At 44.2% G+C, this 24,706-nt stretch overlaps 1 protein-coding gene and 1 pseudogene across 1 annotated transcript; both read right to left on the bottom strand.

Moving 5' to 3' along the window:
• Nucleotides 1-1,669: 1,669 nt before the first annotated feature.
• Nucleotides 1,670-3,376, bottom strand: LOC133551276 (uncharacterized protein K02A2.6-like; annotated as a pseudogene).
• Nucleotides 1,670-4,805, bottom strand: LOC133551275 (uncharacterized). Its single transcript, XM_061897825.1, has one exon. The coding sequence runs from the start codon at nucleotides 4,803-4,805 to the stop codon at nucleotides 3,411-3,413; it is 1,395 nt and encodes a 464-aa protein (XP_061753809.1). The 3' UTR covers nucleotides 1,670-3,410.
• Nucleotides 4,806-24,706: the final 19,901 nt, after the last annotated feature.

Below are 24,706 nucleotides of genomic sequence, written 5' to 3' on the forward strand. Positions count from 1 at the left end.
AGCAAATGTTCTTCCAAAACCTGTATGTACATTTCAGCGTTATTGGTGCCTTCACAGCTGTGTAAGTTACCCATGCCTTGGGCACTAATGCACCCCCATGCCATCACAGATGCTGGCTTTTGAACTTTGCGTCGATAAAAGTCTGGTTCTTTTCCCCTATGGTCCGGATGACACGATGTCGAATATTACCAAAAACAATTTGAAATATGGACACGTCAGACCACAGAACACTTTTTCACTTTGCATCAGTCCATCTTAGATGATCTCGGGCCCAGAGAAGCCGGCGGCGTTTCTGAATGTTGTTGATAAATTGCTTTCGCTTTGCATAGTAGAGATTTAACTTGCTCTTACCGATGTAGCGACAAACTGTATTTAGTGATAGTGGTTTTCTGAAGTGCTCCTGAGCCCATGTGGTGATATCCTTTAGAGATTGATTTCGGTTTTTGATACATTGCCGTCTGAGGGATCGAAGGTCACGGTCATTCAATGTTGGTTTCCGGCCATGCCGCTTACGTGGAGTGATTTCTCCAGATGTTGAAATCCATAAATTTATTGAAATTGCACTTTGAGAAACGTTGTTCTTAAACTGTTTGACTATTTGCTCACGCAGTTGTGGACAAAGGGGTGTACCTCGCCCCATCCTTTCTTGTGAAAGACTGAGCACCCACCTGTTCCCAATTAGCCTGCACACCTGTGGGATGTTCCAAATAAGTGTTTGATGAGCATTCCTTAACTTTACAGTATTTATTGCTACCTTTCCCAACTTTTTTGTCACGTGTTGCTGGCATCAAATTCTAAAGTTAATGATTATTTGCAAAAAAAAAAAGTTTTATCAGTTTGAACATCAAATATGTTGTCTTTGTAGCATATTCAACTGAATATGGGTTGAAAATGATTTGTAAATCATTGTATTCCGTTTATATTTACATCCAACACAATTTCCCAACTCATTTGGAAACTAGGTTTGTAAAATGTCATTACTAGTTTAAGCACTTATTTTGTTTTCTACTTTTATTTACCATCAATCCATTGTTCTACCGTTTGTCCCGTGTGGGATCGCAGGAGTGCTGGAGATCTCAGCTGCATTCGGGTGGAAGGCGGCGTACACCCTGGATAAGTCGCCACCTCATCACAGGGCCATTACAGATATCACTGTGCTGCCTTTTTTTTTTTTTTATTACCAGTGTTGTTTGTGTAAAATAGTATAGCCCAATTAAGGACTTTGTTTTTGTTGCGTCAACAGGTTTCTATATCTACTTTTTGTCTTTATGCTGTCTGGTCTGGTTTTGCTCTTGTCTTCTTTTGGTCTTCCCATTCACTTACCATGACACCAAAGTAAAGCCGGGAGTAATTGAGCACACCTGGCCGTCATCACAACCTACTTACCCTTGTGCTTTGTCCACATACTGTGCATGAACTTGCCTGCATTTCTCAGCATATCCTTATGCTTTGAGATTATTTTGCTCTTAGCTTTCACTGGCAGATCCCTCCAGTGTAATAGTTTTTTGTTCTTCTCCTATTTTTGCTGAGCTTTAAAAATCTTGTTTGCTCAAAACCACCTCTCTGCTTATTCTGGGATCCACTCCTGAACAATTCATAATGTTGAGACGCATTTATAGTGCCGTCTCACCCGGGCCGGGAGCAGGAAAACAATTCGAGGAGGCAGGAGTTGAGTCAAGTAGAAGTATTTTATTAAACGCAGTCTGCAGAGAGCGGAGATCGTATAGTACACTTGAACAGTAGTACCAGGAAAACCCAAAGCGATCTGTCTGAGAGTTTGTTGTACAGCAGCTTATATACACTGTACCAGTAGTTATCTGATTGGTCAGTCTACTGACTGACGTCAGTTGCTATGTGTCTCGTGTCTAGGAACTACTCTTGGTTTCCTGTTATGTTGGTTGTTGCTCAAGCATCTGTTTCCTATATGTGCAGTGTTTGCTTGGTTTCCTGTTATGTTCGTTATTGTTCAAACATCTGTTTCCTGTAGGTGCAGTGTTTGCCACACTGAGCCAAATTGAGGTCAGGACGTATGCTTTGTACACTCATTAATCCCCCTTTTGATCTCTATTAAAGAGATCACAAATCAAAACATCGTATAATATGTACTTAAAAATTCGACTAAGTACTAATACTTAGTGGCACCTTAAACTTGAGTTGTACCCGTGATGGACAGATGTATTAGGGCCCAAAGAAAGACCATGAGTACCCCAAACCAACAGAGAATAAGGAAGTCGATGGTTGTCACGATCTTCTTGGTCCCTTGACGAATCTGGTTGGTGGTTTGGCACACCACGTGTAGGAGAGGAGCGCTATTTCACCTCCTCCCACAGGGATTTTGGGTAGACTACCTCACCCTGATGCCACCAGGGGATTATTCTGCCCCTTGTTGATTGGTGGTCTTCTCCCGTTGTTGTTGTTCACGTAACTCGGTACGTGTCTCTCTCAACGTGCGTGCAGGGGCGTCCGCCGCTGCACACTGGCTCCAGTGGAACCACGTGTCTCCCTTGCCGTTCAGCTGAACAGCATGCGAGGTGCGTTCAGTCACTCGATATGGACCTGTCCACCTGGGTTCGGTACACTTTCGCTTGAGCACCTTCAGTAGGACCCACTCTGTGCTTGGTGGGGTTGCTGTGTCTTCCTTGTTTCTCTCCCCCACCTGCTTGGCATACTCTGCAACAAGGGCTTGTAAAGCATGGAAATACTGCGTGTGGGTTAATGACTGATCATCACCTTTGATTCCAATAAGCTTGGACTGGGGCCCTGGAAACCTCCTGCCTGTGGTCAGCTCAAAGGGAGTAAAGGCCGTGCTTTGGTTTATTGAGCTTCGAACAGACATGAGGGCAAGGGGTAGCGCATCTAGCCAATTCATTTTGGTCTGTGCACAGATTTTGGCCAATTTAGATTTGAGCGTTTGGTTCATTCTTTCAAACTTTCCTTGGGATTGTGGGTGGTAGACCGAACCAAACTTGTGTTTCAACCCCAGCATTTCTTCAACCTTTTGCAGATCATGGTTTTTGAAATGTGTACCATTATCTGATCGGATTTTCTCAGGAAAACCATGTCTGGGGATATACTGGTTTACCAAAAACTTCACCACTGTCTTACTGTCTTCCCTTTTTGTAGGGAGTACCTCTGGCCAACCTGAATACGCATCCACACATACCTACATATACCTGTACCCTTTTACTGAGTTCACCATATCTGTGTAATCTATGATGATTTCTTTCCCTGTTTTCGTCTCGAGAGGGAAACGTCCAGGATGCGGTCTGACTGTTGGTCGTGCATTATACATGGTGCATTCAGGGCAAGTATGTACATGATATTTACACATATCTTTCAAAAATGGGTGCCACCAATTTTCGAGGTTTCTCTGCATCTGTGCAGCCCCGACATGTCCCACTCCGTGCGCCTCAGTTAGTGCTATGTTTTTTATTCCAGGTGGTAGCACAATCCGTCAAAACATCCTTTAATACCTGATTAAATAGGCCAGGGGATAGAGCAAATCCCTGAGGAAGACGAGAATAGGTCAGTTGGACCCCTCGGTAGGTGAAGGCAAAAATTTTTCTACATTCTTCGGCTAGTGGTAGGCAGAAAAATGCATTAGCGAGGTCGATACAGGTGAACCATTGGTGGCGAGGATCAAGATTAGTCAACGCAACGTAAGGGTTGGGAACTGGGATGGTTTGCGTGCATAACGCAGAGTTAATGGCCCTAAGATCATGAACCATGCGATATTTACCAGTGCCCTTCTTTTCAATGGGCCATATGGGAGTGTTCCATTCCGAGGATGTTTCTACCAACACCCCCTTTTCAAATAGACCTTCAATGGTATCTGCAATGCCGATTTTGGCGTCTTTTTTACTTGGGTATTGGGGAACCCACACTGGGTTGTTATTTTTCAGCTTGAAAGTAACTGGGGGGCAGTCGACTAGGCCAACATCCGTGGGCCCAGTGGACCATAGTGAGTCAGGTAGTGAATCTAACAACAATGCTGCTTCGGGGTGATCTGTTTTCTCTCGGCCATGGTGGCGGGAGATTTGAGCGTGTTCAAGGAGAGCGTGATCAGTGCAAGAAACCTGTATTTTGTAGATTTGAGTTGCGGGTGAATACCACAACGAAGAGCCAACCCTCTGCCAATCAGTTTGCAGTTGTGATGTTTTAACTATAGAACCCAGCTCTTTGGCTTGGTGCTCTGGATGTAAGGCTAAAGACACATGGGGGGAAGCCTCATCACTCATCATGTACCACTGTAGTTGTTCTGGGGTGAGAGAAACTTCTGCCGCTACACCTATGGGAGCCACATAAATGTTATTAGTGGAAAGAGCCCAATTAGTTCCCTCTATGTCCCTGCTAAACTCTTCCTCATACCACTGTGTATCCTCTCTATCATAAAACAATGTCATATGAGGAGGGTCAGGAGGGGCCACATAGGGGTGTATTTGGGAGATCCAGGGTTTCCAAGTCAGGTAAGCCGACAGGATTCCACCTTTATCACTAGTTTCACTGTGTAGGAGACCCCAGTAGATGTCAGCCGATCTGTCTGCAACTGGCTGAATCATGTATTGGCTTGAATGTGAAGACTCAATACTGGCGCAGGGTAGAGATGTTCCATCAGGGAATGAGACTGTTAGTCCGTCAGGCGAGCAGAGAATAGTAGCCCCCAATCGAGTCAGGAGGTCTCTCCCCAGCAGGTTGGAAGGTACTTCAGGGGAGTAGACGAAAGGATGCAACACAGTCTGATTGCCAAGCCTTGTTGTGAGAGGCTTGGTGTAAGGCAGCGTAGTAGGAACCCCAGAGAAACCCATGACTGTTACGACTTCTGATGAAAGCAGCTTCTTTTCCACAGTCTTGATAGTGGAGACGGTAGCACCGGTATCCACTAAGAAAGGCAGCAAGTCCTGATTTACTGTCACTGACAGCACCGGTTCTGCCGTAAGGTGCTGTTCAGGGCTTCTCTGTGGGGCGTGTCACTCAGTGTCTTGCCACAAGGGGAACTGTGGTGCGGGTCCTCTCCCTTGAGACTGAGGAGGGTGTGTTCCTCCCCGGTTCTGAACTCCTCCTCTCTGTGGAAACCCTCTTTGTGACTGAGCAGGGTTATATGGGCACTCCCTCACCCAATGGGAGGAGTCCCCACACAGGAAACAGCCTTGGTTTCCTCCTTGAGGCCTTCCCCGGAAAACCCTCTCCTTCCTCCACCCCGTGGGCCTCCCCTTCCCCTATTTTGTCCTCCCCCTCTTCTGAAATGTGGCTTCCCAGACTCCTGAACGTTATCGCCGTCCCACTGCTGTACAGTTTGAGACATAACCTTGACCTGATCTTTCTTGCCCTTCTTTTTGTCATTTAAGTCATCTCTAGCTTTGGCTAGTTGTAACTTCAGTAATTGTGCCTGCAAATCTGCTTTGTCTTTCTCATCTTGTTGTGTTTTGTCTTGAGCCGTGGTAAGGTGATGAACGAGATGCTTCTCCCATGTACAAAGTTGACATCCTAACATGCCAGGGTTACTTTTCATGGCTGTTTGCACTGACTCAAGCACTCCACTCAGAACTGCTTGTCGGAACCACTCGGCCTGTGACCCAGTGTTACCGGGGTACTGGCCGGTTTGATTGGTCCAGGCCTCTTTGGCTTCACATAAAAACTGCCTGGGGTTTTGTTTGGGGTCCCATCTAATTTTAGGCATAACGGCTGATTTAGGCAGTGGGAAATGACTACGCATTGCAGCACCAAGAGCAGTGCATAGTTGGGTGAATCTGACCTCATCGGACAGTGTTAGAGTTTTTGCGTCCGTCTCTACATCTCTAAGATTAGTCTGGGTCATGCACCGAGCAGCAACAGCGCGGAAATCTCCTAAAGCCAGAGTGTGCCTCTTTCAATGTAAAATGTGGGATACATGCCGTGGGTTGGAGGCGCATAGGGTGGAGGACATGTGGGGACATGAGGCGCAGTTACCGATTTGGAGTGAAGCTCCTTTTGGTGCAGATGTTTGGTGCCTTGTCAGCAGATCAACAGTTCAGCCCACTCCCGTCGCTCCTTCTCCCAGTTGCGCTCCTTTTTTCCTCCAACTGGACTTCTGCAACAAACCTGCAATCTTTCCCTGCTCTTCCGCTTCATCTCTCTTTACAGCAGCTGTGTTCATCTTATCAAGTATCAATTGTCCTAAGGGCCCTCTATGTTCCAATGTTTTCCCCATGTCCTGAATAAGTTGTTCTAATTTTTGTTTTGCTTTTGTTACTTTCTTCTCTTTATCTGTTGGCTTTGATGTGGCAGCTAGGGCATTAGCTGTGGATCCAATTTGGGTCCATAGTGTGGCATATGGGCTGACCGGGCCCCATCCATCATCATCTATTTCTCTATCAAACTCTCCTTTCATTTTAACTAGACTCTGAGCTCCACAGTTTTATTGCGACAACAATCTTCCCGGAGATAGCTGCGTTAGCCCACTGCGGTTCTCTGAGAGACAAGCTTCTAGGCCGGCCCTAAAGGTCGGTCCGGTCTCCCACTGGGTGTCCTATCACAAGAACCACAGCGTTTACTCCAAAGATAAGATGTCTCGCTTATCAACTGGGTGGTTTAGCCCTCGCTGCGTGTCTGTTGGTCATATATGGACGGTTTTCACCGCCCACCCCGCCCTAAACTGTAGCGAATGAACGACGTTCGTTTACACCGTTAGGTATCCCGTCAGTTCATCAGCCGCAGACCCAGCACACAACGAGTATTCACACAACGATTTACTCAGAGTCTTATTCTCCCCACTTCCCTTCTTACCTCAACAACACTTAGAATACACACACAAAGTTAGTGTCACATACACATTCGATACCCACACAGTATTTTCTTTAGCTTAAAGTTGTGTTATCGAAAGACTACTCAGTCTCTGTTTTCAACTGCAGTTTCCTTCGACTGTATTTTTCTTCTCCCCTCATTTTTCCCACATAAAACAACCTATTTTGTTGTTTTGAGGAGTTTTATACAGCGATATTTCAATCTCTCCAAGGTTTATAAACCTATTTTCCCAAACGTTTTTGGAGTTTTCATATCGTAACAACAAATAGAATTTAGGGACCTCAACCCCCGGGACTCTAACCCAGCCGCGGTACTAACCGCTCCTGGACCCCGTCGGATCTCAGGTGGAGTTACGCCACTCTCGAGGTTACTGTGTATTCCTCCTGTATCGAAGTTATTTACACTTCTACTGACTCTTTTAGTTTTTATGTTTTCTTACAAGTACATAGGACAGGACACTATTTTAGTAGTTTCCAATATGCATAATTTGTTTTAACAGGTTTCTGCTTACCTTATTTGTAAGTGCCGGCTAGTGTCTTTGTCCTTTGTCCATGAAGAAAATTTTTAGGTCCGAATGGTCCTCTCGATGTTCTCCTCACAACTCCCTGTATCCCGGGACGAGCCCCCAAATTGTTGAGACACATTTTTAGTGCCGTCTCACCCGGGCCGGGAGCAGGAAAACAATTCGAGGAGGCAGGGGTTGAGTCTAAGTAGAAGTATTTTATTAAACGCAGTCTGCAGGGAGCGGAGATCGTATAGTACACTTGAACAGTAGCACCAGGAAAACCCAAAGCGATCTGTCTGAGAGTTTGTTGTACAGCAGCTTATATACACTGTGCCAGTAGTTATCTGATTGGTCAGTCTACTGACTGACGTTAGTTGCTATGTGTCTCGTGTCTAGGAACTACTCTTGGTTTCCTGTTATGTTGGTTGTTGCTCAAGCATCTGTTTCCTATATGTGCAGTGTTTGCTTGGTTTCCTGTTATGTTCGTTATTGTTCAAACATCTGTTTCCTGTAGGTGCAGTGTTTGGCACACTGAGCCAAATTGAGGTCAGGATGTTTGCTTTGTACACTCATTAATAACAAACAACCTGATTTGCATGAAACCTTTTTTATAAACACAAGAAGTCACACAAACATTTTGGTTGCAGGAAATTAATTCAGTGCAATTTCTCTTGTCTTTTCATAGTTTTCTGATATTTGCTTGCTCAAACGTGACACTATATTCCAAACACTGGTGTGTATTAAACAAGCGTACCAACACCGCCTGACGAGGTGGGTCTTCTTTCTTCTGTGGATAAATGAACATATTTGGTTTTGGTCAGTTCATCTGATAGGTGAATGCAGGCTCATGGTAAATTTGACAGTGAACACCAATCGTCAGAGCAAAGCTGGTTTCAAGGATGTAAGGTCAAAAGTTGACACAGTGGTCACAGTCCCTTTGATGTCCAGTAACCTGTAATGTACTCAAAGCTAATTTTCGAAGCAAATGTTTTGCTTATGCGTAAAAATAACAATAAAGACTTCTTTTGAAGGCCTACTGAAATGAGATTTTCTTATTTAAACGGGGATAGCAGGTCCATTCTATGTGTCATACTTGATCATTTTGCGATATTGCCATATTTTTGCTGAAAGGATTTAGTAGAGAACATCCACGATAAAAATCGCAACTTTTGGTCGCTAATAAAAAAGCCTTGCCTTTACCGGAAGTAGCAGACGATGTGCACGTGACGTCACGGGTTGCGGAGCTCCCCACATCTTCACATTGTTTATAATCATGGCCACCAGCAGTGAGAGCGATTCGGACCGAGAAAGCAACAATTTCCCCATTAATTTGAGCGAGAATGAAAGATTTGTGGATGACAATAGTGAGAGTAAAGGACTAGAAAAAAAAAGAAGACAGGGCAGTGGGAGCGATTCAGATGTTATTAGACACATAATTCTGGAAAATCACTTATCTGCTTATTCTGTTACTCAATGTTTTTTTATATAGCCCCAAATCACAAATGTCTCAAAGGACTGCACAAATCATTGCGACTACAACATCCTCGGAAGAACCCACAAAAGGGCAAGGAAAACTCACACCCAGTGGGCAGGGAGAATTCAGATCCAGTGGGACGCCAGTGACAATGCTGACTATGAAAAACCTTGGAGAGGACCTCAGATGTGGGCAACCCCCCCCCTCTAGGGGACCGAAAGCAATGGATGTCAAGCGGGTCTAACATGATACTGTGAAAGTTCAATCCATAGTGGCTCCAACACAGCCGCGAGAGTTCAGTTCAAGCGGATCCAAGACAGCAGCGAGAGTCCCGTCCACAGGAAACCATCTCAAGCAGATCAGCAGCGTAGAGATGTCCCCAACCGATACAGGCGAGCGGTCCATCCTGGGTCCCGACGAGCGGTCCATCCTGGGTCTCGACTCTGGACAGCCAGTACTTCATCCATGGTCATCGGACCGGACCCCCTCCACAAGGGAGGGGGGGACATAGGAGAGAGAAAAGAAGCGGCAGATCAACTGGTCTAAAAAGGAGGTCTATTTAAAGGCTAGAGTTTACAGATGAGTTTTAAGGTGAGACTTAAATGCTTCTACTGAGGTAGCATCTCGAACTGTTACCGGGAGGGCATTCCAGAGTACTGGAGCCCGAACGGAAAACGCTCTATAGCCCGCAGACTTTTTTTGGGCTCTAGGAATCACTAATAAGCCGGAGTCTTTTGAACGCAGATTTCTTGCCAGGACATACGGTACAATACAATCGGCAAGATAGGCTGGAGCTAGACCGTGTAGTATTTTATACGTAAGTAGTAAAACCTTAAAGTCACATCTTAAGTGCACAGGAAGCCAGTGCAGGTGAGCCAGTATAGGCGTAATATGATCAAACTTTCTTGTTCTTGTCAAAAGTCTAGCAGCCGCATTTTGTACCAACTGTAATCTTTTAATGCTAGACATGGGGAGACCCGAAAATAAGACGTTACAGTAATCGAGACGAGACGTAACAAACGCATGGATAATGATCTCGGCGTCTTTAGTGGACAAAATAGAGCGAATTTTAGCGATATTACGGAGATGAAAGAAGGCCGTTTTAGTAACGCTTTTAATGTGTGACTCAAAGGAGAGAGTTGGGTCGAAGATAATACCCAGATTTTTTACAGAGTCACCTTGTTTTATTATTTGGTTGTCAAATGTTAAAGTTGTATTATTAAATAGAGGTCTAGTGTTTTAGTGAGATTATATAGTCGTACCTGAAAGTTGGAAGGGTGTGGTGACCGCCAGTGTCTCTGAGGGAAGCCACATTTCTCGATGTTTTTTTTTTCCCCTCCTCCACGGTGGAAGCATCCCACGTTAGGGGGCGGCCGGTCAGGGGAGGCAAGAAAGTCGCAGCTGCCTCTTTGACAGGTGCACGAGGAACGACGCAAGCTCCGCTCATGTCTACGGTAAGAGCTGACTTATTACCAAAATTTTCTCACCGAAATCTGCCGGATGACATGTGGTAGAGAGCCATGTTCGCTTGACCGTTCCATAGTAAAGCTTCACCTTCGGGAATGTAAACAAGGAAACACCGGCTGTGTTTGTGTTGCTAAAGGCAGCCGCAATACACCGCTTCCCACCTACATCTTTCTTCTTTGACGTCTCCATTATTATTTGAACAAATAGCAAAAGATTCAGCTACACAGCTGTCCAGAATACTGTGTAATTATGCGATTAAAGCAGACTACTTATAGCTGGGATCGGGCTGGAACAAAATGTCCGCTACAATCCGTGATGTCACGCGCACGCGTCATCATACCGCAACGGGATACTTTGCGCGAAATTTAAAATGACAATTTAGTAAACTAAAAAGGCCGTATTGGCATGTGTTGCAATGTTAATATTTCATCATTGATATATAAACTATCAGACTGCGTGGTCGGTAGTAGTGGGTTTCAGTAGGCCTTTAAATCTTGAACACACTCTTCACTTGCCTGTTTCTGCCAACCGCAGACAAAGGCAGCTCGAGGCATGGGCTTAAGTGTGACCTTTTTATGATTCCAGTAGGGTTGACAGGTGTTAATTTTCTCTTTTCTCTCTTTGTGTGCACTACAGCAGCATGGTCTTCACATTATTTAAAATGGAGAGGTCACACATTTTCCAAGGCTGATAATCATTGGGATTAATTAGTGATGTTCCCGAGGCTGCATCCAGTGAAAAAGTATAATATGAAATAATATAAATGTTAAAAATGCCCATAGGTAGGGTTTAGAATTGATAAGATTTTTCCAGTTCCGATTCCACTTTAGATTCTGCTTGACGATTTGGTTCTCTTATCGATTATCCATCCATCCATCCATCATCTTCCGCCTATCCGAGGTCGGGTCGCGGGGGCAGCAGCCTAAGCAGGGAAGCCCAGACTTCCCTATCTCCAGCCACTTCGTCTAGCTCTTCCCGGGGGATCCCGAGGCGTTCCCAGGCCAGCCGGGAGACATAGTCTTTCCAACGTGTCCTGGGTCTTCCCCGTGGCCTCCTACCAGCTGGACGTGCCCTAAACACATCCCTAGGGAGGCGTTCGGGTGGCATCCTGACCAGATGCCCGAACCACCTCATCTGGCTCCTCTCGATGTGGAGGAGCAGCGGCTTTACGTTGAGCTCCTCCCGGATGGCAGAGCTTCTCACCCTATCTCTAAGGGAGAGCCCCGCCACCCGGCGGAGGAAACTCATTTCGGCCGCTTGTACCCGTGATCTTATCCTTTCAGGCATGACCCAAAGCTCATGACCATAGGTGAGGATGGGAACGTAGATCGACCGGTAAATTGAGAGCTTTGCCTTCCGGCTCAGCTCCTTCTTCACCACAACGGATCGATACAACGTCCGCATTACTGAAGACGCCGCACCGATCCGCCTGTCGATCTCACGATCCACTCTTCCCCCACTCGTGAACAAGACTCCTAGGTACTTGAACTCCTCCACTTGGTGCAGGGTCTCCTCCCCAACCCGGAGATGGCACTCCACCCTTTTCCGGGCGAGAACCATGGACTCGGACTTGGAGGTGCTGATTCTCATTCCGGTCGCTTCACACTCGGCTGCGAACCGATCCAGTGAGAGCTGAAGATCCCGGCCAGATGAAGCCATCAGGACTACATCATCTGCAAAAAGCAGAGACCTAATCCCGTGGCCACCAAACCGGAACCCCTCAACGCCTTGACTGCGCCTAGAAATTCTGTCCATAAAAGTTATGAACAGAATCGGTGACAAAGGACAGCCTTGGCGGAGTCCAACCTTCACTGGAAACGTGTCCGACTTACTGCCAGCAATGCGGACCAAGCTCTGACACTGATCATACAGGGAGCGGACTGCCACAATAAGACATTCCGATACCCCATACTCTCTGAGCACTCCCCACAGGACTTCCCGAGGGACACGGTCGAATGCCTTCTCCAAGTCCACAAAGCACATGTAGACTGGTTGGGCAAACTCCCATGCACCCTCAAGAACCCTGCCGAGAGTATAGAGCTGGTCCACAGTTCCACGACCAGGACGAAAACCACACTGTTCCTCCTGAATCCGAGGTTCGACTATCCGGCGAAGCCTCCTCTCCAGTACACCTGAATAAACCTTACCGGGAAGGCTGAGGAGTGTTATTTGGAAAAAAAGAAAAATGTTTAGCATCAGTTTTGTTTAATTTACAGGTAACTTGACTTAAAAAAAAGCCTACAGTGCAGTTTTAAAGGGGAACTGCACATTTTGGGGGGATTTTTGCCTGTTGTTCACAATCATTATTTTTTTAGTGCATTGTAAATATTTAATAAACGTAAATAAAAGTCTGCTTACAGCGGAGCCAATGGGAGCTCCACTGTTCTGCCCATTAAATTTTAATGAATAACAGCTAAAAAAGTACTCAATATACATTTTGTGACTTGAATATTAACCAAATATTGTTTATGTTGTTATTATAAGTGCTTACACAGACAAACTTTGTATAGCCCTGACATGATCACTTCCATGTGTGCCTATGTTTACATCATTGAGTGGTCTGCTGTTTCCTATTAATTAATGCGTTGCGTCTGCTTAAAATTATGAAAATATGTAAACATAAAATGTTCTTATACACCTACATTACACATATATACTTACATCATGCATATAAAACCCTAATAGAGGTGTATTAGATGTTTTTAAGGGGCTCAATAGGCAGAATTGAATGGCTCCCATTGGCTGCAATGTAAGCAGACTTTTGATCATAATGTATTTAATATTTAAACTGCATTATAAAAAAAAAATGTAGCCTGTATGTTACTTAAGTAAAGCACTGTAGAAGTATTAAGTAAACAATGAATTATATAACTGGGCTAGATCAGAAGAAACTAAATTCAGCTCTAGGAACGGAGTGTAATAAAGACTGAACACAGGTTTTAAGTTTAAATGGTACCAAATTATATTAAAGAATTATAGGAAAAAATAAACAACAAACAGACTGTAAATTCGAATGGCCATTCACATTTTCAAGATAAATTACAGAACGTTCAATATTTACAATGTGATACAGTACTTGATTCAGTCCTTGTTTTTACCAAGAATGGTATAAGCGTAACACGACAGTTCAATAAACGACTTTGCAAAGTCCACGTTGTGGTGGCAGTGTTCAGAGGGGTTTTAGTGAAGGTAAAAGGGTAAATGTGAAAGTTGAGGAGGACAGAAATGAACTTGTTGCGTTATAGAAAACCAAAGGGAAAAAACAGAGCGGCTGCTGAGGAGCCTCCTACCCGCCCGGGGCTCGGTTGGGTGGATTCAGTTCGGTTGGTTCGGTTCCAGGCATAAAGCTTCAGACTCTAGTTCAGGCTCTAGCTCGCCATCCAACATGGCCTGCAGCAACGTCCCTCTTGCCCTTCCTGGAAGCAGCCCACTACTGGTTTTTATGCTTCCCGCAATAGGTCACGTGACCGCGTGCGTCATGTGACCGCGTGACGTAATGATGCACGCAAAGACACGAAAATAAATAGGATATTTAATTGGGATTTGAAAGGTTATTTAAATAGAAAGGATATTTAAGTAAACTGATATTTAAATAGGAAGATTTAATTAGAAAGAATATTCAATGGGGTTTTAAAAGGATATTTAAATGAGGATATTTAATGGAGTTTTGTCACCCAGGTTACAAAAACATCTGTCGTTATGACTTTCATAATGACTGTGAAAGATAGGCAAAATTCCCCCAACAATGCAGTTCTCCTTGAGAGGCACATACATATAGCATTGGAATTTTTTTTATTTGTATTTTTTTACAAACGTTTGTTTAATATAATGAGTGAAAATGTGGTTGCAGGAAAACATGCAACTTTTCTCTGACTAAAATTGAACATTCACCTACCGAAAAAGGAGTGTCTACTGTGGCAAATAAGTGCAAGCTTTTGACCACAATCTTAGTCGCTTCTCGGTGACATTCATTTCGTGGCAGATGCAAACTGGAGCTAAACGGTCAGCCTCAGAGCCAGTTAGAATCCGTCTCATCATTCTCATCTAAATGAAAATTAATTCATTTATAGTTTACAAATAATAGTGCTAAAATTTTAGGTGGTGTTTTGTTGGTACATGGTTTATTTACGCCAGATGACTGCTGCTGCCTGGTATGAGATCGGCACGGTTCAAAAATGCGACATTCATTTATAGTTATTGCATGCTAAACATGCTCTGTTGTGTGGCTTTGGGGATGCGCTTCCCTCTAAAGTAATTCAGCAAACTACTCCTATGCCCTCCTCTTGATGAAATAGCAGCCTTGCAAGTATTACAAGTAGTGCTGTTGCAATCATTTATAAAAAGACTTTTGGAACATTTCTACCACGGTGGGCGCCATGCTGCTATCTGACATCACTTCGCATGTTGCGTAATGACGTCAGATGGAATTGTTAAAGGCCTACTGAAATGAGATTTTCTTATTCAAACGGGGGAAAGCAGGTTCATTCTATGTGTCATACTTGATCATTTAGCGAAATATTGCCGTATTTTTGCTGAAAGGATTTAGTAGAGAACATCCACGATAAAGTTCGCAACTGCAGAAAAGCCCTGCCTCTGCCGGAAGTCGCAGACGATGACGTCACATGTTGATGGCACCTCACATATTCACATTGATTTTAATGAGAGCCACCAACAAAAAGTGCTATTCGGACCGAGAAAACAACAATTTCCCCATTAATTTGAGCGAGGATGAAAGATTTGTGTTTGAGGATAATGATAGCGACGGACTAGAAAAAAACAAAAACGCGATTGCATTAAGACGGATTCAAATGTTTTTAGAGACATTTACTAGGATAATTCCGGGAAATCCCTTATCTTTCTATTGTGTTGCTAGTGTTTTAGTGAGTTTAACAGTACCTGATAGTCGGAAGTGTACGTCCACGACCGGGTGTTGACGCGCAGTGTCTCAGGTAAGTCAACGGCAGCTGTACGGGAGGCACAAGCTCAGCTGATATCCGGTAAGAAGCGACTTTTAAACCAAATTTTCTCACTGAAACCTGCTGGTTGACATTCGGTTGGGATCCATGTCGGCTCTGATCCATAGTAAAGTTTCACCTCCGTGAATTTTAAACAAGGAATCACCGTGTGTTTGTGTGGCTAACGGCTAAAGCTTCCCAACTCCGTCTTTCTACTTTGACTTCTCCAATATTAATTGAACAATTTGCAAAAGATTCAGCAACACAGATCTCCAAAATACTGTATAATTGTGCCGTTAAAGCAGACGACTTTTAGCTGTGTGTATGCGCAGCGCTCATATTCATAACAGCCCGTGACGTCAAGCATACACGTCATCATTACGCGACGTTTTCAAGAAAAAACTCACGGGAAATTTAAAATTTCAATTTAGTAAACTAAAAAGGCCGTATTGGCATGTGTTGCAATGTTAATATTTCATCACTGATATATAAACTATCAGACTGTGTGGTGGGTAGTATAGGGTTTCAGTAGGCCTTTAAAGCAATCTGTTCGGGAATAGTTTAAAAAAATGGCAATCTGTTCCAAGGAATTGATACACTGCGAACCCATAGTTGTGTATAGAGAGAGCATGGATAACCCAGTTTTAAGTGATCTCCTCAATGATTGTCAAAAGGAAGCATGGTGGTCCCTCTCTTTTGGAAGGCGGACCGGAGGGTGTGTTCCAACTATCGTGGGATCACACTCCTCAGCCTTCCCGGTAAGGTATATTCAGGTGTACTGGAGAGGAGGCTACGCCGGATAGTCGAACCTCAGATTCAGGAGGAACAGTGTGGTTATCGTCCTGGTCGTGGAACTGTGGACCAGCTCTATACTCTCGGGAGGGTTCTTGAGGGTGCATGGGAGTTTGCCCAACCAGTCTACATGTGCTTTGTGGACTTGGAGAAGGCATTCGAACGTGTCCCTCGGGAAGTCCTGTGGGGAGTGCTCAGAGAGTATTGGGTACCGGACTTTCTTATTGTGGCGGTCCGCTCCCTGTATGATCAGTGTCAGAGCTTGTTCCGCATTGCTGGCAGTAAGTCGGACACGTTTCCAGTGAGGGTTGGACTCCACCAAGGCTGTCCTTTGTCACCGATTCTGTTCATAATTTTTATGGACAAAATTTCTAGGCGCAGTCAAGGCGTTGAGGGGTTCCGGTTTGGTGGCCGCGGGATTAGGTCTCTGCTTTTTGCAGATGATGTAGTCCTGATGGCTTCATCTGGCCGGGATCTTCAGCTCTCACTGGATCGGTTCGCAGAAGAGTGTGAAGCGACCGGAATGAAAATCAGCACCTCCAAGTCTGAGTCCATGGTTCTCGCCCGGAAAAGGGTGGAGTGCCATCTCCGGGTCGGGGAGGAGACTGTTAAGGCAAAGACGGGTGGAAGGAGACGGCACAACAGTGGAAGTCCAACTCAATTATTTATTGAGTAATTAATGATTACATGGGATGTGAGATCACAAACAAGGCAGGAGGAAAACGAGCACAGGAATAAATCGCTGGCAAGAGTCAGATACGTGAGGCTTACTGTAGCAATAGCAACGTTCCAAAGACAAGGATTCAGTGGCGGGGAGCTTTATTCTGTCGTCCGTAATCACTGCCAGGTGTCTTGATTGATGATCGTCTCCAGCTGTGTGTGTGAGCGGTCCGCGCTGCGTGCGTGGGGGCGTGTCTGGACGTGGCGTGTGTGGATGCTAGGGATGGGCGATACCACACTTTTAGGATTCGATACGATACCGATACCTTTCCTTGCATTTTCATCGATACCGATACTGATACCGATAGCATTAAATTTATTATTGCCAATTTTTGTCAGTCAAAAATATTATTACTATTGTTATTATTTAAGACAAATCACAAGACAAATACAGACCATTTTTACCACATTTATAATGGTCAATATATAATAAAAGTAAAATTAAAATAAATAACATAAATATGAAAAATAAATTAAATATAAACAAAAATATACACATTTCTTATTTCTCAAAAAAAAGTCTTGGTAAAAAAAGCTTAAAAAAATTATTCATAACAATGTTATGTTTCAAACCTCTGTGGAAGTAAACTTTTAACACTTCTCTGAAGCAAAGTCAATAATTTCCTTATCACAATAAACTAGGATTTTCCTGTCCTATAAACCTGCATACGAAAGACAGTTCCCTGAGAAAATGAACTTGGAAAAATGATCTACAAAAATGTCTGACACCATCACACCTTTAGTGTACTCAAAATATGTCATCACACGTCACACTTTACTGAAGTCTCAGATTGCTGTACAGGAAAAGTAACATGTTCACGTTTTCTGCTTTGATACGATTACGCCTCTGGCTGATTATTTCTCCGGCCTTAGAGAAGAGTCTCTCTGCTGGAACAGACATTGCAATAGTTCCAAGGTATTTTTTCGCAACTTTGTTCAGCATTGGGAATGTGGTTTCATTTTTTTTCCACCAAACCAAAGGGTCCTCACTCCTTGGGATCACCTTTTCCTCCATGTATCTTCTCATTTCAACATACGCATCTGTGTTTGCTGTGCGATTGCTCTGAAAAGCCAGAACACGACTGTCAAACTCCTGCCATATTCCCTTGGATGATGAGCACTCAGCAGGTGACTCTTGTGTCACAGTTGATGTAGTCGCGTCGGCCTCATGTCTTGTTGACTGTGTTTCAGCGCAGGCCAGGGCTTGCATTTCTGTGATGATTCGTGATTTAATCATCTCCACATTTGCAGAATCACTGAACACAATGTTTTTGAAGCGAATGTCCAAAAAGGTGCTGGCTGCAAGAGTGTGGTTGTGTTCAATGTTTTGGAACCTTCGCTTGCATTGTGCAGCAAGTTGTGAAGCCAGACTGTTTCCCTGGTCAGCAGATGTGGTTACTTTCTGAAGAAGAAGACAGACCAGAGGTATGACTTTGGAAATCGTGACATACTGCTCTGCTGAAACCTCCTTGGTGGTCTCTTCAAAAGGCCTGAGGACGTCACTGGCCTGCCTGATGTGGGACCATTCTTCATCACATAGGCACATGTTGTTTCTCCCGAGAAGACAGAGTGTTGTTGTGATGGCTTGTTGTTGCTCATACAGTCTATCAATCATGTACAACAAAGAGTTCCATTTAGTATCCACAGCTTGGGTTAGTTTATGCTGTGGTAAATTCAACTGATTTTGTACTTATTTAGCTTGTCAGTTGCTCTGGTGCTGTGATGGAAGACCCGAACAATGGCACTGCATTTCTCCAAGCTGGACTCAAGACTTGTGTCACCCTTAATGGAGTCCTTCACAATGAGGTTGAGTGTGTGAGAAAAACAAGGAATATGTTTTCAACGAGTTTTACACACAGCAGAGACCATATTGGCTCCATTGTCTGTAACAACCGCATGAACCTTACTGGTGATTCCCCATTCATCAGTTGTTCAGAAATATTGTCTGCTGTGTGCTGCACAGCTACATATATTGTTGCAAGATTGCAAGACTACATCTGCCAGTCTTTGTCAATAAAATGTCCTGACAGAGTCAAATAACCTTTAGTGGTTCTTGCAGTCCACATGTCGGTTGTTAAAACCACACTGCTTGCTGATTGCATGGAGTCCTGTACTGTTTTTTGTGCATGCTCGTACAGTTTGGGAATTTCACCTGTCATCATGGATTTCCGACTAGGGATCTGGTATCGAGGATCTACCACCTTCATAAAATGCTGGAAACCTTGGTCCTCTACTATTGAAATGGGTTGGAAGTCCTTCACAATCATTTTGGCAAGGCTTGTTGTGATCTCACGTGCTCTTTGAGACTCATCTGAAAAGAATAACATTTTCATGTCACAATAAGGAAGATAAAATGTATTTGTTATAAAAGATATTAAGGATTCAATTAGATATTAGGGTTTTCAAATTAACCGTCAAATCCGAATCGCAAGAAGCTGCAGTTATTTTATAAAGTTTGTGATATAATTAGCAATTCATGAAATATGAAATAGGCTAATGTTTTCGAAATGTAAGAAATCATGTTACAGATTAAAACCAAAATCACATTCAATCATATATTTTAAGAATTTCTTGGAAAAGAATAAAACTTTAACACAAAGAAGAAGGCTGTTATCTCTTTCTTATCTTGTTTTAAATACTCAAGCAATTTTCAACTAACAGTAAATTCCCCTGTGTGGAAATTATTTGAATTTAGGATAATCATTTGAACAAAAATATTCAGTAAACATTACTAAAAAACAACAAAACAATGCCTGTTTTAAGTCAACAATTGGACAACACTGGATATAATTTCCCCCTTCACCTGAAGTGTCTGTTATTGGTAGATTGTGATCGGAATATTTATAGACTTTATCACTACACTGTCAAAGGTCGGACGCTAACTGTCTGTAGGCTACCTGGATACACTTCGCTTTTTTGCAGACTTTCATGCAGGGTCTTCTGCCGGGCTGCGGGTGGCGGTGCAGGTTCTTTCACAGCAGCGTGAGCCTATCTTTTTACCAGCTCACTGTGGCTCTCGGGATGTGTGGTCTTCATATGTTTAAATACATTTTTGGTGTTGCTGCTGTGTGGCACTTGTTTGTCACACAGTTCGCACCATGCCGTGGCTTTGTCTGCTGGTGAAAAATAACACCACACCACGCTTCGTTTCTTGTGTGCTATTATCGCATCTCTGGCTTTTCCATTCCTCCGGCTCCCGCACCCGTGGCCATGCTGACCTCCTGGCCTGGCTGTGTATGTGTTGCACGTTGACGACGCTCATTCGCTGTCTCCTGTGACGGGACTGGGCCAGCTCTATACTCTGCCAGGTACAGGGGTGTCCCAGCACATGGTAAGTCAAGTAAGTAATCAAAAACATCTGAAAGTGATGTTTGGACCCCCCACACGCGTTTTTTTGGTTTATATCGATACTTTTTTCAGAAAAGTGATGCCAAATGAGTAGCGTGTGAGTATCGATATATCGATACTACAGGATCGATACGCACATCCCTACAGAGCATGCAGTCACAAATCTCTTTGTATCAGTGTGAATGGTTGGCCACCAGAACTGTTGAGTGAGTAGGAACTCAGTGTGTCTGGCACCTGGGTGGCAGGCAATCTTGGAGGTGTGAGCCCAAAACAAGACTTCTGGACGGAGGGTTCTCGGCACAAAAAGGCGACCAGGGGGGCAGCCAGCAGGAGATGGTGAGTCCTTGATAACCTCCGACACATGCCTCTCAACCTTCCACTGTAATGCGCCAAGGATCCGGGACTGGGGAAGGATGGTCTCTGGGGGAGTGTCTTCTGTTAGGGGAAAGAACATCCTCGACAAGGCGTCACGTTTACCATTGAGTGACCCTGGGCAAAAGGTGATACAGAAGTCAAACTTTGTGAGGAATAAGGCCTACCAAGCCTGGCGGGGATTGAGGCCTTGAGCAGAGCGGAGGTAGGCTTGGTTACGATGATCCGTATAAATGATGAATGGATGTTTGGCACCCTCCAGCCAGTGCCTCCATTCTTATAGGGCCAGGACCACTGCCAGAAGTTCTCGGTTCCCAATATCATAGTTCCTCTCTGCGGTTAAAGGCGTTTGGTAAAAAAGGCGCAGGGGTGCAGCCTTCGATCGGCACTGGAATGCTGGGACAACACAGCCCCACCGGTGTCAGATGCGTGCACCTCAACAAAATATGGGAGATCATGATTAGAGTGAACTAATACAGGAGCAGAAGGAAAAAAAAGAGATTTAAGGCGTCGAAAAGCCTAGTCAGCCTCTGAAGACCACACAAAAGGAACTTTAGAGGACGTTAATCTATTTAAAGGCTGAGCTACTTTACTGAAGTCTCTAATAATATGTAGGTAAAAGTTTGCGAACCCTAGTAAAACGTTGCAACAGCTTCCTGGAGGATGGCCTTGGCCAGTCTACCACAGCTTGGACCTTAGGTGGGTCTGGCTTAACCTGCCCCCTCTCTACAATCAGCCCCAGAAACGGCACTGTGGGAGAATGAAACATGTATTTTTAGGGCTTAACAAATAATCGGTTTTCTAAAAGTCTCTGCAAGACCAGACAGTTATTTGCTGGTCATGATCCCTGAGAGCCAGCCGAACAGGATTCTTGTCTGCGAGTTCCATAAATGATTCGGTGATTCTGTCTCAATTCTGTATACACCAGTCTGGGAGAAACCCAAGGATGCAGACAGAAGGTGAGTTGAACAGTTCTTTTACTAGAGTTGCATATTCACAAAAGGCACTCCTCACAGGAGGGAACAAAAGAGACGCTGCAAAAAGGAGAACACAAAATGTGCACTGCGGAAAAAACAAAAGCTAGTATATATTAAACTAAAACAAACTTTGGTCGGAATTGCTACCACCGACGAAGACATCAAGCTGGATGGCACCAGGAGTGGCCAGGATCACAAGCAGCAAAAACACAAAGCATGGAAGTCATCATGTGTGGAGAGCCGAGGAGTGGAATCACATAGTGCCATCCAGCTACCAAGGTGCTGCTTAAATAGTGCATGTCTCACAACTCCGCCCACAATGGGAGCACAGGAACTCTAAGGGGAAGGAGAGATGAAGTGAACAAACAAAATCAACTGCACCAACAAAGGAAAACTGAATACAAACCACAATGTGGCAGCAGGTGGTGGCAATTGATGTCGGTTGGCTGGAGGAAAAAAGAGCTAGGGTAGCTGCCTGATAGAAATTCTTTAAAGGAACACCATGTGGGTTGACTTATCTTACTAGATATGTTTTCCCCAATATAAGCAAAAATGTATTAAAAATATTGGCAAGATCAGCCCTATTGGACCCTGTATCCAGGACAACAGGTCCTTTATGTCCCTTGTTGAGAACAGTATTCAACACTGTGGAGGGGGGCGTGGTCAGCTCGCCTCCTGCGGGAAGGGTGTGTGTATGGACTGGCTTCGAAGCAGCTCACAGGTGAGGGGATTGCCCAGCTGACGCGGGTTATCTAATCACCTGTCTCCTTTATCAGCAGGTGCCAAGGCCATGAGAGGGGAGAGAGAGCCGAGACGCACAAGAGAGCAGGAGGCCGCGAGCAAAAGACCACAAAGCTTCAAAGATACAAATAATAAAATACTTTGTTGAGCCCTGGACTGCAGGTCCCATCGATTCTATACGACCACAGAGAGCCCACGTACACAGAGACTTCTATAAACACGTTCGATGTTTCTATAATTTGTGTATTTTCCTTTGTTGACAGTGGTAGGGTTTGAAATATAACATTTGTAGAGTTTATTCTTTTGTCTGATGGACTTTAAGATCCCCCTTGTTATCCAGGGATTATTGTTTGAGGTAGGATTTCTGATAATTTTTTCAGGGATTGTTTCCTGAATAGCATCCTGAATCATTTTAATCAGGTTTTCATATGCAGCATCGGGACAGGTGCAACTAAACCTGTTTTAATTTTCCTGAAGGAACTCTCCTGAAGGAATCAAAGTCCAAGACCAAGATAGAGTGACCGGGGAACTTCAGCTTTCCTCTCTTGGACCAGGCTTCCCGAATAATCGCGTCCTTTTCCTGGAACCCGAGGAGCTTGATGATAATCAATCAATCAATCAATGTTTATTTATATAGCCCCAAATCACAAATGTCTCAAAGGACTGCACAAATCATTACGACTACAACATCCTCGGAAGAACCCACAAATCGGTCTCGGTCGCTGGCTTGCTGGAGGTTTGGGGGCGAGGGACCTGTGGGCGCGCTCGCATTCAGTTGGGGAGTCCAGGATGTCGCTGAAGACTCCCACCAGCATGTTGGAGAAGAAAGCAGCAGGTTGTGGACCCTCGATGGGTTCAGGTAAACCGATTATTCTGATATTATTGCGGTGGCTACGGGACTCAAGGTTTAGAACTTTAGCTGCCAGTTTGGTATTATTGCCTGCTAGTGTTGTCGTGGGTGTTTCCAGAGTTCGCACGCGGCTCTCCAGGTCATTAGCCGTAATCTCAAGATTTTGGAGTTTGGCAGAGTTTGCAGACACTGCGGCTTGTACTCCGTCCAGTTTACTCTCTACATCTGCGAGCGAAGTTTTGAAATCTTTGGATAGAGACTCCCGATGGGACTCGAGCACAGTGGTCAAAGACGCCATCGTCATTTCGGGTTCAGCATCTTAGAGTGATCAGTGAACAAGTATGTGCAAACAGCAATCAAATATATTGGTTGAAGAGTTAGTGTCGGCAGATTTCAAGGTTATATCTGCGTGTCACGACACACTCAGCCTGCTACCATGTGGCCTGTTACCTGTCAAGCCAAAATTGAGTTGTGTTAGGCTTGGGCGATATGGCCTAAAATTAAAATCTCTGAAAAAAAAAAATCCACAATTTTTTACGATTTTCCCCTCTACTTCTTAAAGAAACCATTAAATACAAATGCGAGAGATAATTCAAGGTTTCTCAGTGTCATCCCATTGGGTTGAGTTTTTTTCTTGCCCTGATGTGGGATCTGAGCCGAGGATGTCGTTGTGGCTTGTGCAGCCCTTTGAGACACTTGTGATTTAGGGCTATATAAGTAAAATTTGATTGATTGATTGATTAATTGGTGGTATGAGAATGAAGTCTAACCACTCAGTGGCCTAGTGGTTGGAGTGTCCGCCCTGAGATCGGTAGGTTTGGGGTTCAAACCCCGGCCGAGTCATACCAAAGACTATGAAAAAATGGGTCCCATTGCCTCCCTGCTTGGCACTCAGCATCAAGGGTTGGAATTGGGGGTTAAATCACCATAAATGATTCGCGGGCGCGGCACCGCTGCTGCCCACTGCTCCCCTAACTTCCCAGAGGGTGATCAAGGGGATGGGTCAAATGCAGAGGACAAATTTCACCACACCTAGTGTGTGTGTGACAATCATTGGTACTTTAATTCATTAATTAATTAATTTGCTTGAGTCTTCAAATATCGGTTTTGAAGTAATAATTGACAAGGGTGACAAAATGTTTGAAATAATAGTTTTATTTACCTTTATCCACACTGTATATGAGGGGAAAAGGGGTTCAGTTCTGTAGATGATATCACACCAAAAGGGGGCACCATATCAAGTCTGGAGAAGGAAAGGAGCTGTTCTAAGTACATTTGTGATTGACACTGTAAAATGACAGCCAGATTAATTTTCTGAAGGAAAAAATACATGAATAAAATCTGTTGAGTAACTTCGGTATTCTACACGCTGTGGGTAAGACATGTGGGGAAGTGACAGTTAATCATGTGGGCCTACCAAGGATGTCGTAGTGGTTTGTGATGTGGTTTGTGCAGCCCTTTGAGACACTAGTGATTTAGGGCTATATAAATGAACATTGATTGATTGATTGATAATTACACAGCCACATTTAACGGCATCATTTACACATGCATGTTGTTTTTGGTTGTTTTGACAGGCAAAATTAAAAGGTTAAAACCTTAAAATGTTTACAAGCTGTTTTATGTTGTACGACTCTAGACTAGTTTTTTTCTTTCATGGAAGAGGTGGGAAAAACATTTATTTTGATATTTGTAAAGGTTGCAGACTTCCGATCCAGCCAACAT

Source organism: Nerophis ophidion, linkage group LG04, assembly GCF_033978795.1.
Source record: "Nerophis ophidion isolate RoL-2023_Sa linkage group LG04, RoL_Noph_v1.0, whole genome shotgun sequence".
Taxonomy (NCBI): Eukaryota; Metazoa; Chordata; class Actinopteri; order Syngnathiformes; family Syngnathidae; genus Nerophis; species Nerophis ophidion.

Excerpts from the sequence above, each read along its gene's own strand:
- LOC133551275 (XM_061897825.1), bottom strand. The coding sequence starts at position 4,805 with ATGGGTTTCTCTGGGGTTCCTACTACGCTGCCTTACACCAAGCCTCTC.